Source organism: Muscardinus avellanarius (genome assembly GCF_963383645.1).
Source record: "Muscardinus avellanarius genome assembly, chromosome: 8".
In the NCBI taxonomy this organism is placed as follows: domain Eukaryota; kingdom Metazoa; phylum Chordata; class Mammalia; order Rodentia; family Gliridae; genus Muscardinus; species Muscardinus avellanarius.
Genome location: NC_137794.1, coordinates 17896718 through 17912475, shown reverse-complemented (window position 1 = coordinate 17912475; position 15758 = coordinate 17896718). Strand labels below are relative to the sequence as shown.

The 15758-nt window shown below is 41.4% G+C and overlaps 2 protein-coding genes across 5 annotated transcripts; both read right to left on the bottom strand.

Moving 5' to 3' along the window:
* Positions 1-3219: 3219 nt before the first annotated feature.
* On the bottom strand, positions 3220-7547 carry PTP4A1 (protein tyrosine phosphatase 4A1; the record flags this gene model as incomplete). 4 transcript variants are annotated; one of them, XM_080699848.1, is made up of 5 exons in its annotated part: positions 3220-3337; positions 3777-3851; positions 4469-4599; positions 4861-4953; positions 7443-7547. In XM_080699848.1, the coding sequence occupies 5 exons, from the start codon at positions 7545-7547 to the stop codon at positions 3220-3222; spliced, it is 522 nt and encodes a 173-aa protein (XP_080555974.1). The 4 variants fall into 4 exon arrangements, with proteins under 4 accessions (XP_080555974.1, XP_080555975.1, XP_080555976.1 ...); XM_080699849.1 differs by having other exon boundaries at positions 4469-4560; XM_080699850.1 differs by lacking the exon at positions 3777-3851.
* Positions 7548-7892: 345 nt separating this feature from the next.
* LOC308265815 (uncharacterized protein) lies at positions 7893-11084 on the bottom strand (the record flags this gene model as incomplete). The annotated part of the gene is made up of 2 exons (XM_080699732.1): positions 7893-7988; positions 11046-11084. The coding sequence occupies 2 exons, from the start codon at positions 11082-11084 to the stop codon at positions 7893-7895; spliced, it is 135 nt and encodes a 44-aa protein (XP_080555858.1).
* Between the last annotated feature and the right edge of the window lie 4674 nt (positions 11085-15758).

Here is a 15758-nt window from a genome sequence, read left to right as displayed (position 1 = left end):
GACACACTTTTCAACCAGTCTTTAATTTCAATTCATGTGTAAGGAGGCACATATATACACACAAACATTAATTCAAAGAATCAAGAATGTGGAATATAAACATGTATGGCACACTACTTCATGTACTTTTTAAAAACTTTTAAGAGTTTCAGTTCACATGAAAAAAAAAATCACTTATATTTCTACTTTCATTTGAGGTATTCCCATCAAATTACATTTCCTAGAACTCCAAAAGAAAGCATTCTTAATTATGGTAAGGGGTGGGGTACTTACTGGTGACCAGAATGTGGTACAGCTTTTGTTTTCTGTAATACTCTAAGCCTGGCAAACAGCTATTTGTCAGATGAATACACCACTACTTCAAAAATAGATCCCCAGAGACAGATTCTGGATCCATGGAGGGAAACTACAATATCATCTGAGGGGAATGTGACCAGATGTCATCACATGCCTGGGTGGGCTGTTAAGGTCCAAGAATAGGAAAACACTGTCCTAATAGGAACTAAGGGGAGGAACAAGCGAAGGTTATGGTGCACTGCAGTGACCAATGGCATCTATTCCAGGGGTTTCCCTTCCACAAGGAGACTTTTAATTTTCTCATTAGGATTTAAAATCACATTACTTATGGTCAACATTACAGTTCCTATGATCAAGCCTAGGCATCTAGTCACTTTCTATGTGTGTGTGTGTGTGTGTGTACTGGAAATTGAATCCAAGGGCATGCTGCCCCTGAGCTACACTTCCAGCCTAATTTTGTTTTAAAACAGGGCCTAGTTAAGTTGCAATCCTTCTGTCTCAGCCTCTGAAGTACTGGGATTAAAGACGTGTGTCACCACGCCCGGATAACTAGTACCTATTTTTATATCATCCCACTGGAGGTAATCCAAACCCAAGGAACCAAATTTCAGAACACCTGGTAATTTCTTGCATTTAAGACTTTATAAACCCTTATAAGACACAAGAAATCTTTTAGGATGTATTACATGTATTCCTATAACTAGCCATATTTACATGATACAAAATATTTGGATACTGTACAGATAAGGTTTAAAAAAGTGATTTTTAGCACCATACATATAATCAAACACTGCAAATTAATTTGACTTTTCAAACGAGATTTTTCAATAATCAAGGTGGCACCTTTATGTGCTGGACAAACACAAATGCTGTTTTATGGGCTGTGTGGTTAACAGCATATAATTTGGTAACCAGTTAAAACTATCTTCTTAAAAGTAGGCTGTATTTTCTTAAAAGGCAGCATAAAAAATAGCTCAGGTTCAACAACTTGTCCTGATCACAAATGACCTAAGATTTAAAGAACCAGTGGCCTCTAGTCCTATTCTTCCTTTGCCATAACTAAATTCTAGGAAGACAATATATTAAGTGTTAGTCTGGGATGAAGTTATGGAAGTTAACTCCTTATAAACACAAGGTGGAATATCACTGCTTATGCAGACTGAGTTGTTTATGACTGCTGTTTAAAAAAGCAGACATCTGTTCCTTTAGATTAACATGAACTATGCAAAGAAAATATTTCAGAATACTAAAAAAAACCCATAACCATTTAATTAAGGCTCAATTTCAAAATATATAATAGCATGTAATTAATTTGCAAATAAAAAATAGGCTTCAAAGTTAACTTGCACAAAACCACAAATAATTAGAACTGAATCCAGGTCTTCTTTTTTACTAGTGTCTCCTCAGTACAATAAATTCGTTCAAAATTATCTAGACCTTTGAAAAAAGGAAAGATGGTAATGTAAAGTGTTTAAACAGTACTCATCACCCTAAAAACTGTAAGCCTTTTAAAATGCTGACTTCATTTATTCCATTTGTAAAAAATGAGGACACACTTTGTATCAAATGGCATTAAGTGAAACATAATTTATCTTGTTTTCTACAAAGTTAACTTTAAGCAAAACAATCTCAATGATGATAAATGCATTTCATTATTTATTTAGATGTTTAAGCTCTCGCACTAAGTTTTACAAGCTGGTGAACACTGACAAATTATTTCTCCCACAAAACTATAACCACACATTCCCAGACAGTATAAATATATGGTTGAACTAACATTAATACACATCACCATTTTATCAATTACATAATAAAACAAATTATCAAGTATCCAAATATTAAGTTACACAGCTGAAAAGGCATATAAAATATTAGATGTCTGCTCAAATCATTAGCAGAAACCCACTTCTTTTTTTGCAAGAGAGTTTGGGAAGAAAAGGGGAAAAAAAATCACACTTCAAACAAAAGTTGGTAAACAACTGATAAGTATGGAAAAAAATTACAAGAATTTCAGAAATTTTTTGATTAAGAATTGTTTTCGCTACAATTAACAAAGCATCTCTATTTTTAAAAAATATTTACTAAATTAAAGAGCATCTTCTACATGTTCTGCACGAGACAAAGGCAATTATTTTACTAAAAATATTTAATAGCCCCCTCCCATTTTTTTTTCAGGCCCTCCCTGTTAAGTTGCACACCAGAGTGCAAACATTAAATTAACTGTAAGGCTTTTTCTCTCTGAAAACATTAAAGACATGTGCTTCTGTAATAATGTAGATTTTCAAAATGGACGTTTCCCATAATAGCACAAGACTCAAAGGACATTAAATAATCACCGTTAAGACTTGGTAAAATAATAAAAAAAAAATGGTAAAGCCAACCTGATGTATACTGGTGTGAATGTGGGAGATGTAAACACAGAGTGAGCAGGCAAACAACCATCTAGGCCCTACTTTTTGCAATGACTGAAGAAACAAATCACATAAGGTCTAGAGTGTTCTTAGTTCCTGGAATTTTGGTTCTGTATAATACTAAAAATATACAATTATTGTGCTGGGTATTTTGGCACCTAATCTTTCTAAATTTCTTATATATTAAGATTCTGGCAAGGAAACAGATTTAAAGATATAACTCAATACCGCATGATTTCAGGAAAGGTCAATTGGTACAAATGATAAGCACATTTTAAATGTTGAACAGCAAGAATCTTTTTCTGCTAAGATCCAAATTGGTTGATCATATCCCAAACATAGATGCTGATATTCTGTCAAGCTTGGCCTGGTAAAACTGCTTTCCAACAGTCCTATGGAAGCTTCAATCATTAGACTTTTTCACAAGCCAACATGTTGGCTAATTATGTACGACACATTAAGTCCCGTCTCAAATTCCACTTCCAAGGCAATAGCATCAGGCACCCCAGTTTTATTGAATGCAACAGTTGTTTCTATGACCATTGGAGTCTTTGAAGCGCAGCCGCATTTTAGGACGATATTTCTCCAAATACATAAGTTGCTTGCTGTTAAAAGCTCCACGCCGCTTTCTGAAAAGGAAAGACGAAACTAATTTATGTTTACAAAAGCCAGAAAGAGGTTGCCTCTGCTGGAAAGGAAAATGTCTATCAAGGCCACAAATGCGTATCTGGAGTACTCAAAATTCTACCTATTGCTTTGGATGATTGTTTTATCTCATCTGTTGTCAACTGATTTCTCTTTGATGCCTTGTATTTCTATCAAAAGTTATACCACAATAAAATGCATATTAACATGCAGCGTATCCAATCAACTTAAAGTAAAATAATAATCCAAAGGCTGTTGCTGGATTAGAATCTTTGTGATGTGAGTATCTGCATGGAATGCGAACAAGGAGATAAGATTTTATTTGATGGCTGTAATACTATTTAAAAATGAATACGTAACAAAGGCAAATTGTAATACAGCGTCACTAACATTCAACAAGAATGAAGAGAATTCATTACTTACTGTCTTATGAACTGTACTGCATCTTCGTATTTCATTCCACCTTCAATTAATGCAAGGGCAACAAGCACTGGAGCTCTAGAAAGGCAAGAATTTTGATAAATCATTGTTTGAAAATCAAATCCTACAAAACTCATCAATCAAAATATTCCCAAACATCTAAATACCTGTAGCTAAATGCTGACCTTATGTTAAAAAATTAGGTATGTATAAAGAATCAGTATATATAGAGAGAAATAGTATATTATGTACACAGCATCACACTGAGGTACTAGGGAACTATATCCTCAACATTTTTATATTCTGAGACAGGTTTTCACTAAATTATACAAGCTAGTCACAGCCTTGAAATCTTTCTGCTTTAGCCTCCCAGTAGTTGGGTACAGGAGAGTACGACCTCACCCAGGAAGTATCAGTATTTTTCTATCAATGGGATCTTTATCTGGAATCAAAATAAAAAAATTTTCTGCTGGGCGTGGTGACGCACGCTTGTAATCCCCGCGCTTGGGAGGCGGAGACAGGAGGATGGCGCAGATTCAAAGCCAGCAAGCGCTGGCTTAAGAGACCCTGTTTCCAAATAAAAAAAATATAAAGTAGGTCTGGGAGTGTAGCCCGGAGGAAGTAGGGTTTCCAGGAACCCCAGTACCACCAAAAAAAAAAAAAAAAAAAAAAAAAAAAAAAAAAAAAAATCTTACCTCCCAAGGCCTGCAACACAGTGAACAGCAATACAACAACCAGGTTCTTCACGAAATTTAATCTTCACAAGACTTAACCAGTCATCAACAATCTGGTTGGATGGTGGTGCACCATCATCAAAAGGCCAATCCTAAATCAAAAGAATATTTTAATATTTTAGATCTCATATTTTATTATGCTCCATCATCAATGAAATATGATCAAAGGGCCAATCTTTATAAAGACTTCATTATTTCCAACTGTTATTTAGCTTTCACTATCTTCTTATTTGGAAATTAAGATACTGTATTATTTTATCACAATTTTAAAAATTAAGATTCTTGAAATCCATGGTTTATTTGAATAAAATTTACAGCACAGTATTATAAGCACAAAACTACTAAATACTTACAAGAACATGGATGCCTTCTTTCTCCACCAGAGTAGTATCATAAGTTGCTTCACACACTCTTACTATTGTGGTAACTCCATACTTCTTAAGTTCCTGGATTAAAAAAACACATTAGGAAAACTTAATGAGGACTTCATAACTATATCATTATTGTTCACCACTTGCCATTTTGATCAGTAGACTTGCCAATAGAAAACCATGGGAAGAATGGCAGAACCTTCTATGAGTAACATGAAAGCAAATCTTGTTTTATATCCTAGAAATGTATAAAAGGGAAAGTGACTGAAATATCACACCTTTTTAGTTAAGTTAGAAAAGTTAAAAATTCTATGATCCTTCATATATTGAAACAACTGAAGTTGTTTATAGTCCTGGTAACATTGAATAGATTGAGATGAAACACTAACTAAAGAAGGCTGGAAGTAAAAAGGACAAAGGTAAATAAGACCAAAAAATAATTTATAACTAATTAATTAAGTAACTCGACCTGACTCAATTATGCTACCTTCTTAAAACTTTCTCTCATTTGAAGTACAGCATAAAGTCTTAAAAGTATATTTAAAAACTAAAATCCTGAGAATTTTCTTGGGAAGTACTGGGGATTGAACCGAATGACACTTTACCTCCAAACTACACGCCCAGGTCTTTTTATTTTGAAACAGGATCTTGGTAAGTTGCTGAGGCTGGCCTCAAACCTGTGATTCTCCTGTCTCAGCCTCCCAATTACTGAGATTATAGGTGTGTACTACACTTGTCTGAGAATATAGTTAAAAACAACAAATCTACCATTTAATGCCATCAGCTTTAAAATACACTATTACTAATTATAACTCTCAACACTAAAAGACACAAGCACTATTAAAGGTCTTAGAGGCCTATCTATTAATGGTCTTAGAGGCCTATCTGCTATTTTTGAACATCTGTATGTATCTATAAGATCAAATGTGTATCCAAATAAGTTATTCAGCATTTTATTCCTTCCCACCTCAGAGGTAGGTGGCTGCCTACACTGTTTGCTACCTATCTACCAGCAGGAAGTAGCCAAATTAGCAGCAGAAAACTGGACTTTTTTTTGTGTGTGTGGTACTGAGGGTGGAACCCAGGGGGGCCTTCTACTTCTGAGCTACACTCCCAGACCTATTTTATGTTTTATTTGGAAACAGGATTTCTTAAACCAGCCAAAGGCTGGCTTCCAACCTGCATGATCCTCCTGTCTCAGCCTCCCAAGCACGGGGATTACAAGTGTGTGCCACCACGCCTGGCATAAAACTGGATTTTACGTGCCAAGTGGGGCTGACGATATTAACTCACTTTGGTTTTTGACACTAGGATAAGCAGATACATGAAAAAGAAAATCCACAAATGACAGCCTTTCTCCTGTAAATTTCTTTTCAGACAAGTAAGGGCTACACTGTATAGTACAGTCCACACATTAGCAACAAAACATTTTTTTCCAGAAAGGCGTGGTGGCACATGCTTGTAACCCCAGCACTTGGGAGGCTGAGAAAGGAGGATATCGGTTCGCCGACAGCCTCAGGTATTTGGTGAGGCCTTTTGCAACTCAGTGAGACCCTGTTTCAAAAACAAAAGAATAAGCTGGGCATGGTTGCGCACACTTGTAATCCCAGCATTTGGAAGGCTGAGACCGGAGGATCGTGGTTCTCGGACAGCTTCTTAGTGAGGCCCTCACGAATGAGTGAGACCCTGTTTCAAAATAAAGAATAAAAAATAGGGCAGGGGGTGTAGCTCGGAGGTTGAATGCCTCGGGTCCCAACCCCAGACCCACAAAAACAAACAAACAAACAAAATTTTATTTCCCCAGTACTGCTGATTAAACCCAGGGGTACTCTACCACTGAGTTGTACTCCAACTCCCTATTTTTTTTTTCCTTTTTGTGGTACAGGGGATCAAACACAGGGGCTACACACTACAGACCTACTTTTTAACTTTTACTTGGAAACAGGATCTCACTAAGTTTCTGAGAGCTGAGCTCCTGAGGCTGGCTTTGAACCTACAATCCTCCTATTTCAGACCCCCAAAGTATAGGAATTATAGTCATGTACCACCATGCCCAGCCTATTTTTTTTTTTTTTGAGACAGTTTCACTAAGTTGCTCAGGCTGGCCTGACACTTGATTCTTAATCAAGCACATGACCTTTACAAAATGTCTAAGTGACCTCTGACCTAATGAACACATTGATATTGCATTTCTGGTAACTGGAACTGTAGGTATGTATATCACCTCTTATCTTTTAAAATAGCATGGTGGCGCACACTTGTAATCCCAGCATTTGGGAGGCTGAGACAGGCGGATCATGGTTCGTGAACAGCCTCAGCTACTTAGTGAGACCCTTTGCAACTTAGTGAGAACCTGTTTCAAAATAAAGAATGAAAAAGAGGGCTGGGGGGGTGTAGCTCTGAGGCAGAATGCCCCTGGGTTCCATCCCCAGTACCACCACCACCACCACCACCACCACCACCACCACAAAAAAAAAAAAAAAAAAAAGAAGCATTTATTTTGGTAGCTACACGTCCCATAGTTAAAATGCAATCAGTTTAAAACATTAAATATCAAGTCTTACCTCTATAAATTTGCTTAAGGTCGCATTGGTTGGATTGTGTGTAATAAGGAATCTCATGTTCTTGTATGTAACTTCCACAGGAGCAGGGCGGTTCATTCGAGCCATGTTAATTTAGTTTAAAAACACTCAATAGGGTATGAAAGAATTAAAAAAATTGAATACAGAAATGATGCAAAGTAACTGAAGTCTGCTTCAATATACTCCACTTGAAATTCTCAGTGCTTTGAGTATGAAGTTGGGAGTAATGGGAAATGAAATGAACCTCCTAACAAGAAGCAGCAATTCTTCAATCCAGTAATACTGAGGCAATAGAAAGGAAGTGCACTGAGGTTTACCCCATCCAGGTCAGAACTCGCATAAAATGCTCTGTGGATTTCAATTCAACCCTTGTGTCCAGGTTAACCACTCTTCTGGGGGCTTCTTGGTGGAGTAGTAATGAATTTCTACAGTTCACTTGTCTGCATAGAGGTCGTGCTGTGCCTGGCAGTAATCTCCACTGCCCTTCAGAAACTCCATAAATGTGTGACCAAGAACACCACAGAACTGCTGTTTAAAAGAAAAAGAGAGAAAGAAAAAGAAAAAGTTATTTTCCAATTCAAATGGAACATGCTATGCTTTTACAATATTTAAGTGTACTAGTATCTTTTCAACTTAGAGGCCAACACACTTTTTTCAACTTTTAGCTAAAATACAATTTAAGAAGGTAATTGCAGAGTAAATTAATAAACATAAAACAAGCAATCACAAATCCATTAAAGTAAAACTTACAAAGATTCCTCTAAGAAAGTTTCTATTATACAATAATTCCTTTATATATTCCCCTACTGGTCACTATTCCTTTTAGTGGTTGGTGATTTTATACTGCTATAATATATATGTACAACTTCCTATAAAAACTTGACCAACTAAAACCACTATTTTTACACATTATACCAACATAAAACTTACAACTTTGAGGCTATCACTAGTCCTTGCACAATTTTTTTTTTTTTTTTTGGTGGTACTAGGGTTCCTGGAAGCCCTTCTACCTCCGGGCTACACTCTCCAGACCTATTTTTTAAAAAAATATATATATTTTTGGAAACAGGGTCTCTTAAACCAGTGTTGCTGGCTTTGAACCTGCGCGATCCTCCTGTCTCCGCCTCCCAAGCCCGGGGATTAGAAGCATGTGCCACCACGCCCGGCTGTCCTTGCACAATTTACTTAACTCATATGCTGAAAAATATTCAGGCTACTTCTTTTTTTGACTTTATATTTTAGTTTTGAAAAGTTAAATTTTGGCCGAGTGTGGTGGCGCACGCTTGTAATCCCCGCGCTTGGGAGTCGGAGACAGGAGGATCGTGCTGGTTCGAAGCCAGCCGTGCTGGCTTAAGAGAACCTGTTTCCAAATAAAAATATAAAAATAGGTCTGGGAGTGTAGCCCAGAGGTAGAAGGGCTTCCAGGAACCCCAGTACCGCCAAAAAAAAAAAAAAAAAAAAAAAAAGGTTAAATTTTGAAGTGATATTCAGTTTCCTATTTTCTATCATCTCTTCCTTTTAAGTTTCAAGATAAATTCAGGTTAAAAAAGGTTTTAAAAGCCGGGCGTGGTGGGGCACGCTTGTAATCCCCGTGTGTGGGAGGCTGAGACAGGAGGATCGCACGGGTTCGAAGCCAGCCTCAGCTACTTGGTGAGGCTCTCAGCAACTTAGTGAGACCCTGCTTCCAAATAAAATATAAAAAAAAAAGGTCTGGGAGTATAGCCCGGAGGTAGAAAGCCTCTGGGTTCCACACCCAGTACCACAAAAAAAAAAAAAAAAAAAAAAAGTTTTAAAATCAAGAGATAATTTTGCATGGCTCCTTTCTACTTGGAATAAAACTGGCTCTCATGTTCATGTATTTTCAAACAGTTTATCTGTGTACTTGAAAATCAAGGGCAAATTATCAAAATTATCTTTTAACAGTAACAAAAAAGGCTTCTATTAATTTTCCACGCTTAAATTTTAACCATGTACAGGCTTCAAATTACAATTAAAGTATTGCTTCCGTTTTACAGCTTTAAATAGAACCAGCTAGTTTCTAGACGAACTTTGCTGAAGAATTCATATGGTGCTCTATCAGATCAGAGAAAACAAGATAAAGCCCAGTCTATTTCCTAAGAAAACAGAGAACTAGTATTAGGAATCATTTACTAATAAGTCCCAAAAGTAAGGTAATTTATTATTCCAAGTCTGCTCAAATGAACCTTAAGTTTATTTCACAATCTTGTCACTTGGGTTTAAAAAAAAAAAAAAAAGAGATATCCCACTAAAGGCATTGCTACTAACAGTGAGTAGAAACTGAAGCAACCTCAAATAACTTCACTAAACTTTTATCTGAAATACTTTTCCGGTTGGGCGTGGTGTCGCATGCCTGTAATCCCAGTACGTGGGAAGCTGAGGCAGGATTACAGGTTGGAGGCCAGCTTCAGCAATAGGGCTGGGGGTGTAGCTCAGAGGCAGAATGCCCGAGTTCAATCCCGGGTAACACACACACACACACACACACACACACACACACACACACACACGTGCGCGCGCGCAACTTTTCCGGTAATACACAATTAAAGAAGACATATGTAAAGCTTTTGAGCAGTTTCATCCGCAAATGGGAGGAGGGTGTGAATAATCTTTTTCTAATTTTTACCTAGTGGAGCCACCCAGTGGCTACAGGGGAGGGGGGCACACTTCTATTAAAACAGTGGTGACCGCTGACATCTGTCTGCCCCAAGACATCTCCCTCATGCTAGGCAGTTCAGAAATACGGATTTTTCCTCCTTCCACATTTCAGTTGCAAGTACAATAATGTGTAATCGAGAAGGCAGAAAACCAATTTTTGAGAGTTTAAGTCAGAGTCCGATTGCGCAATCATAGTAATCTGTAGAACCATCGCCTTGCCAGATTATCTGAGAATCTGTTCCACCTATATTTGGGTTTCACGTAACGCACCAACTAAAGCACGTGTAAAATGCTGCTTTTTTTGGGGGGGGGGTTCTACCTTTCTGAGTTTCAACCAGCACCATGTAAAAGTATCAGGAGTATCCGGCACTCGGGCCGACCGGCTGTTCCCGGTACACTAAATTGCAACCTACTACTCTTGGAATGACAGAGGGTTCCACGGACAGAACATCCGCCTCCGAATGCGGCGATGGCCGGCTGCTGCGGCCGCCGCCAGCCGGAGGCGCCGGCGAGGACTTCTCGAGCGACTACGCACAGTCGCCTCCGAGGAGGCCGCCGGCCGCGCCGTCCCCAGCCCGGCTCGGGGCGGGCGGGCGTCCCCGCGGCGGCCGGCGCGCGGCGCCCCCTGTCCGCGCCGCAATCACGGGTTCGCGCCGCGCCGCCGAGGCCATCTTGTGGGCGCCGGTCCCCGCCCGGGGCGCGCGGCCCGCCGCCCGGACCGTTAGGGCGCCCGCCCGCCCGCCCGCGCCACGTCCCCGCCCGCCCGCCTCCCGCGAACAAAGGCGCCCGCGCCCGGCGGCGCCACCGAGCGCGGCGGCCTCGCCCGCGCCCCGCGCCCCGCGCCGGCCTGGGCCGCAGCCGCCCGGCTCGAACAAAGGCGCCGGGGCCGGGGCGGCCGCGGCTACTCACAGGAATATGCCTACTCATTGAAGATTGTGGCCTAATCATACAGCCGGTCCCGAGGCGGCGGCGATGCGGGCGGCGGCGGCGGCGGCTGCAGGGCAGGGGGCGGCGGTGGTCGTCGCGGGGCGGCGGCGGCGGCGATGCAGGCGGCGGCGGGGGCACCAGGCTACCATGCAGTGAGCTGCTCGCAGCAGAGCGCCTCGCCTCGCCGGCCCGCAGCCCGAGCAGCCAATAGGCGCGCCCGGCGCCTTTGCGTCACAAGCCCTCCCTTTTATAGCCGGCGCGACGTGCGCGGCGCCGGCGTCCAATCGCCGCCCGGCACCGCGGCCTGGCGCCGGCGAGCGGGGGCGGAGGCCCGCCCCTCGGACGTCACCGCGCGGCCGGTGTGAACCGGTTGATGAATGGCGAGGCCGGAGCCCGAGCGTCCCGGGCGGGGAGGGCGGCGGAGGGCGGGGCCCGGCGCGCCGCGGAGGTCCCGGCCCTGGACGGGAAGGAGTCACGCGGAAAGCCGCGTCTCCTCCTGGAGACCACCCGGGAGCGCGCACGTGTCACGGGGCGGCTTGAAGTTTGCCTCCAACTTGAAATGCTGCCCCCTGGGCTGCAGTCGCGCCCCCCTCGGGCCCGCCGCCTTCTGCCTGAAGCCATAACCAGTCACCTTTGGCAACCGTTTACCTTGGCACCTGCGCCCCGAGGATCTCCGTCATCAGATAATATTTATGTCGCATGACCGCTGTTCCCAGTGACTCAACAGCTCGCATGCCACACGGCCCTGGGCTGGGCTAGGGCGAATTCTTGTCACCAGGGGCACTTCCTCGTGGGCTGAAACTTGTCTTTCCAGCGCAGAACTTAGCCTACAGAACAGGGGACTGGCTCTTGATGTAGATAAAGCCCTATGCTCCCTATAGGTTTTTTTTTTGGTTACGCCTCCATTCTGAGTATGTGGGCAGCGGCTGTTGGCTCAACTGTGGCATTTCGAAATCACACGCATCCTTTGTACTGCTGCTCACTTGATGTGCTGTCACAGATAATGAAAGGTTGGCCACTGCCAAAAGGAAGTTTTTTAAAAAAAAAAAAACGAAGAATCTTCAGCTTTGTTAAGTACTGATGTAATTCTTTGCGTCAAAACCTAAGCTTTCCTTTCTGTTCATTTTCAGCCCTGTGATTCCACTAACTTCTTCATTTAGGCCCCTGAGAAGTAAAGGCTCGTCGCAGTTGTTCTGTGCTATATATACAAGAACAACGCTGTCATAATCTGAAGGCCCTTTCTCCTTAACTTTCTGAAACAGGATCTTTATCTGCTTTGAAGAACCCGGTTTTCCACTCATATCGAGGCCTTTTATTTGCTCTTTTCCCTGAACATTAAATGGGAGAAGGCTTCAAGGATCAAATTGTGTCTTCTCTCAGTGCTCTGCGGCGTCTTAGGATTTATTAGAACTTCTATTTAGAGACTATGCTTGCATAGCTATTCAATTTTCTTATAAACATGTACTCTAAGCAAAGTGAGTGCATTTGAAAAAAAAGAAAATCAGGCCAGACTTGTAAAGGAACAAAGTCAACTCATCTTCATTTTAAAGAAAATCGCTTGCCTAGTCGCCCATCTAAGTAAATGAAGGAAAACTAAAGAGCTTGAAACATATATTTCTTCACAAATAAATATAAAGGGAGGCCGGGCCTGGCCCGTGTTTGGGAGGCCTCAGGAGGATCGCACAGGTTCGAAGCCAGCCTCAGCTACTTAGTGAGGCTCTCAGCAACTTAGTGAGACCCTGTTTCCAAAAGTATAAAATAGGTCTGAGAGTATGGCCTGGAGGTAGAAAGCCCCTGGGTTCCACCCCCAGTAACCCCCCCACAAATATATATATGTTATATATAAATATATATAAATGTATATTTTATATATATATATATATATATATATATATATATATATATATAGAGAGAGAGAGAGAGAGAGAGAGACAGACAGACAGACAGACAGACAGACAGACAGAAAAGATTTAAAAGTCTTTAAATACCGAGAAAATATGGGGAGATTTTTTAAAAAGCCCTGAGATGGTAGACAGTACGCAGACCAGGAAACTCAAATCACAGAGAAAAGGATAGTTCATTTCAAATAAATTAAATTTTTTTAGCCAGGCATGGTGGCCCACATCTGTAATCCCAGTACTTGGGAGGCAGAGACTGAGGATCTCAGGTTCAAGACCAGCCACAGGCTGGGCGTGGTGGCGCAGCTTGTAATCCCTGTGCTTGGGAGGCGGAGACAGGAGGATCGCGTGGGTTCAAAGCCAGACCCTGTTTCCACATAAAAATATAAAATAGGTCTGGGAGTGTAACCCGGAGGTAGAAGAGTTTCCAGGAACCCCAGTACTACCAAACAAAACAAAACAAAACAAGACCAGCCTCAGTATTTCTTTTTTTTTTTTTTTTTTTGTGGTACTGGGGCTGGAACCCAGGGGGGGCATTCTACTTCGGAAACACCCCCAGCCCTATTTTTTATTCTTTATTTTGAAACAGGATCTCATTGAGTTGCAGAGGACCTTAGTAAGTAGCTGAAGCTGGCCTTAAACCCATCCTCTGGTCTCAGCCTTTCTTTCTTTCTTTTTTCTTTTTTGGTGGTACTGGGGTTCCTGGAAGCCCTTCTATCTCCGGGATACACTCCCAGACCTATTTTTACATTTTTATTTGGAAACGGGGTCTCCTAAGCCAGCGTGCGCGGCTGGCTTCGAACCTGCGCGATCCTCCTGTCTCTGCCTCCCAAGCGCGGGGATTACAAGCGTGCGCCACCACGCCCGGCTTGGTCTCAGCCTTTCAAATGCTGGGATTACAAGTGTGGGCCACCATGCCTGACTGAGCCTCAGTAATTTGTGAGACTCTCAGCAACCTTATAAGACCCTGATTCAAAACAAATATCGAAGAGGCTGGGGGTATATTTAGGAAGTAGAATGCCTCTTAGTTCAATCCCCAATACCTTACCCCCTGAACACAGCATGGCAAATGACTTTATGTGTGTGTGTGGGGAGAGGTGCTGGGGATTGAATTTATGGGTGCTCTACCTCTAAGCTATTTTTTTTAACCTCCCAGCCCTACTTTTTTTTTTTTTTAAATTTTGAAATGGGGTCTCACTAGGTTGCTCAAGCTTCCTTGAACTTTCAATCCTCCTGTCTCAATCTCTGAAGTACTGGGATAATAGGCGTTCCCCACCACAACTGGCTGGCAAATGACTTTTGACAATATTGAAATAGTGTAGTTAAAAAAAACATTCTATATCAAAAGTTGGTCAACATAATGTTAATTGGAATAGTGAAATGTTTTCAGGTTAACATATTCAAAAACAGAATCTGGTGGGATAGGATTGAAACTCAGTAAATGGTAAGGAGAGCTAACTCAGTGTTCGCCAGTTTTCTTGTAGAACTTGTGATACAAGTTGTGAGCCAGCGCGCTGCAGATCCTGTAATTAATATGAGCAGTGCTGCCATGAAGCGTTCGCTACCTGTGCATGTCAAGCTTTGGAAGCTGGGTGCAAATTCCCAAGAGAACTAATGAGCTTCTGGGGGTCTTAGCCTCTCAAATGAGGTACCAACCTGTCCTTTGAAAAACATATAGTTCAAGGATGAAAAGATAAGGCTTTTTTGCTGTGTTGAAATGTAAACAAGATGTAAACAATGCTGTAAACAAGATATAAGTGTACGCTTGTGAACCCATCCACTAAATTCTCTTAGGGTGACCATAGACCTGCCTCTCTGGCGGCTGACATTTATACATATGCTCTGTGTCCCTTCAGTTCACTGCTATGCTAAGGGGATCTATTTAGTTCAATTGTTTTAAGCTGCCAGTTTGCAGAGAACAATAATCCATCCCAACATTGGGCTGAGGATTCGCCTTTAAGACTTGTACTCAGAGCATTCCCACCTGTGCTTATTTGCAGAGGCTCTTCAGTGGACTTGTCTAGACATAAAGAAGAAAACACCTGTAAAAGCCAGTGCTTACTCTACATTCCAGAAAAAGCCCTAAGAAGATTTCTTCTCCAGCTCAACAGTATTTCCCATTAGAAGTTAAGTCTCTTACCACAGTATGTGTCCTTGACCTCAACAGGGCAGGCAGGATTTTCATCAGCTTGTTCAAAAGCTAGAAGATAAGCAAAACCAGAAGAATATTATAAGGAAGATCCTGCTGGGTATAGTGATACATACCTGTATTTCCAGCTACTTGGGCAGCTGAGGCAGGAGTATTGCAAATTCAAAGCCAGCCTGAACAACTTAGTGAGACGCTATTTTAAAAGGACTGGGGATGTATCTCAGTGGTAGAATGTTTTCCTAGCATAAAAAAATAGAAGCTCCAATGGGAAATCAAAGACTGCAAGAAGAGGCAACAAATCAGCCAATCCTGATGATAAATAGACAGATCCTTACAAGAACTGCAGATCATTCAGTAAACATTTATTCTTTTTATGCCATGTATATGAAAGGAATGGAAGATTTCATCCTTTTTAGTTTCAGATTGGTTGGGGCCATGAGGGAGTCTGATAACATATAATATAGCAAGATTATTACCATTGCAATGATAGATCAAATGTAACAATACCATCCTAAAAAAAAAGACACTAATTTGCAAGTCATATGCTGGTCAGAGTGTATTTAATACAGGCAAATCCTTCACTGGTCATAACGCGGTGAAGTCTATTACTATATTTGAAAAGGGTTTTTAAAATCCATGTATATAGCC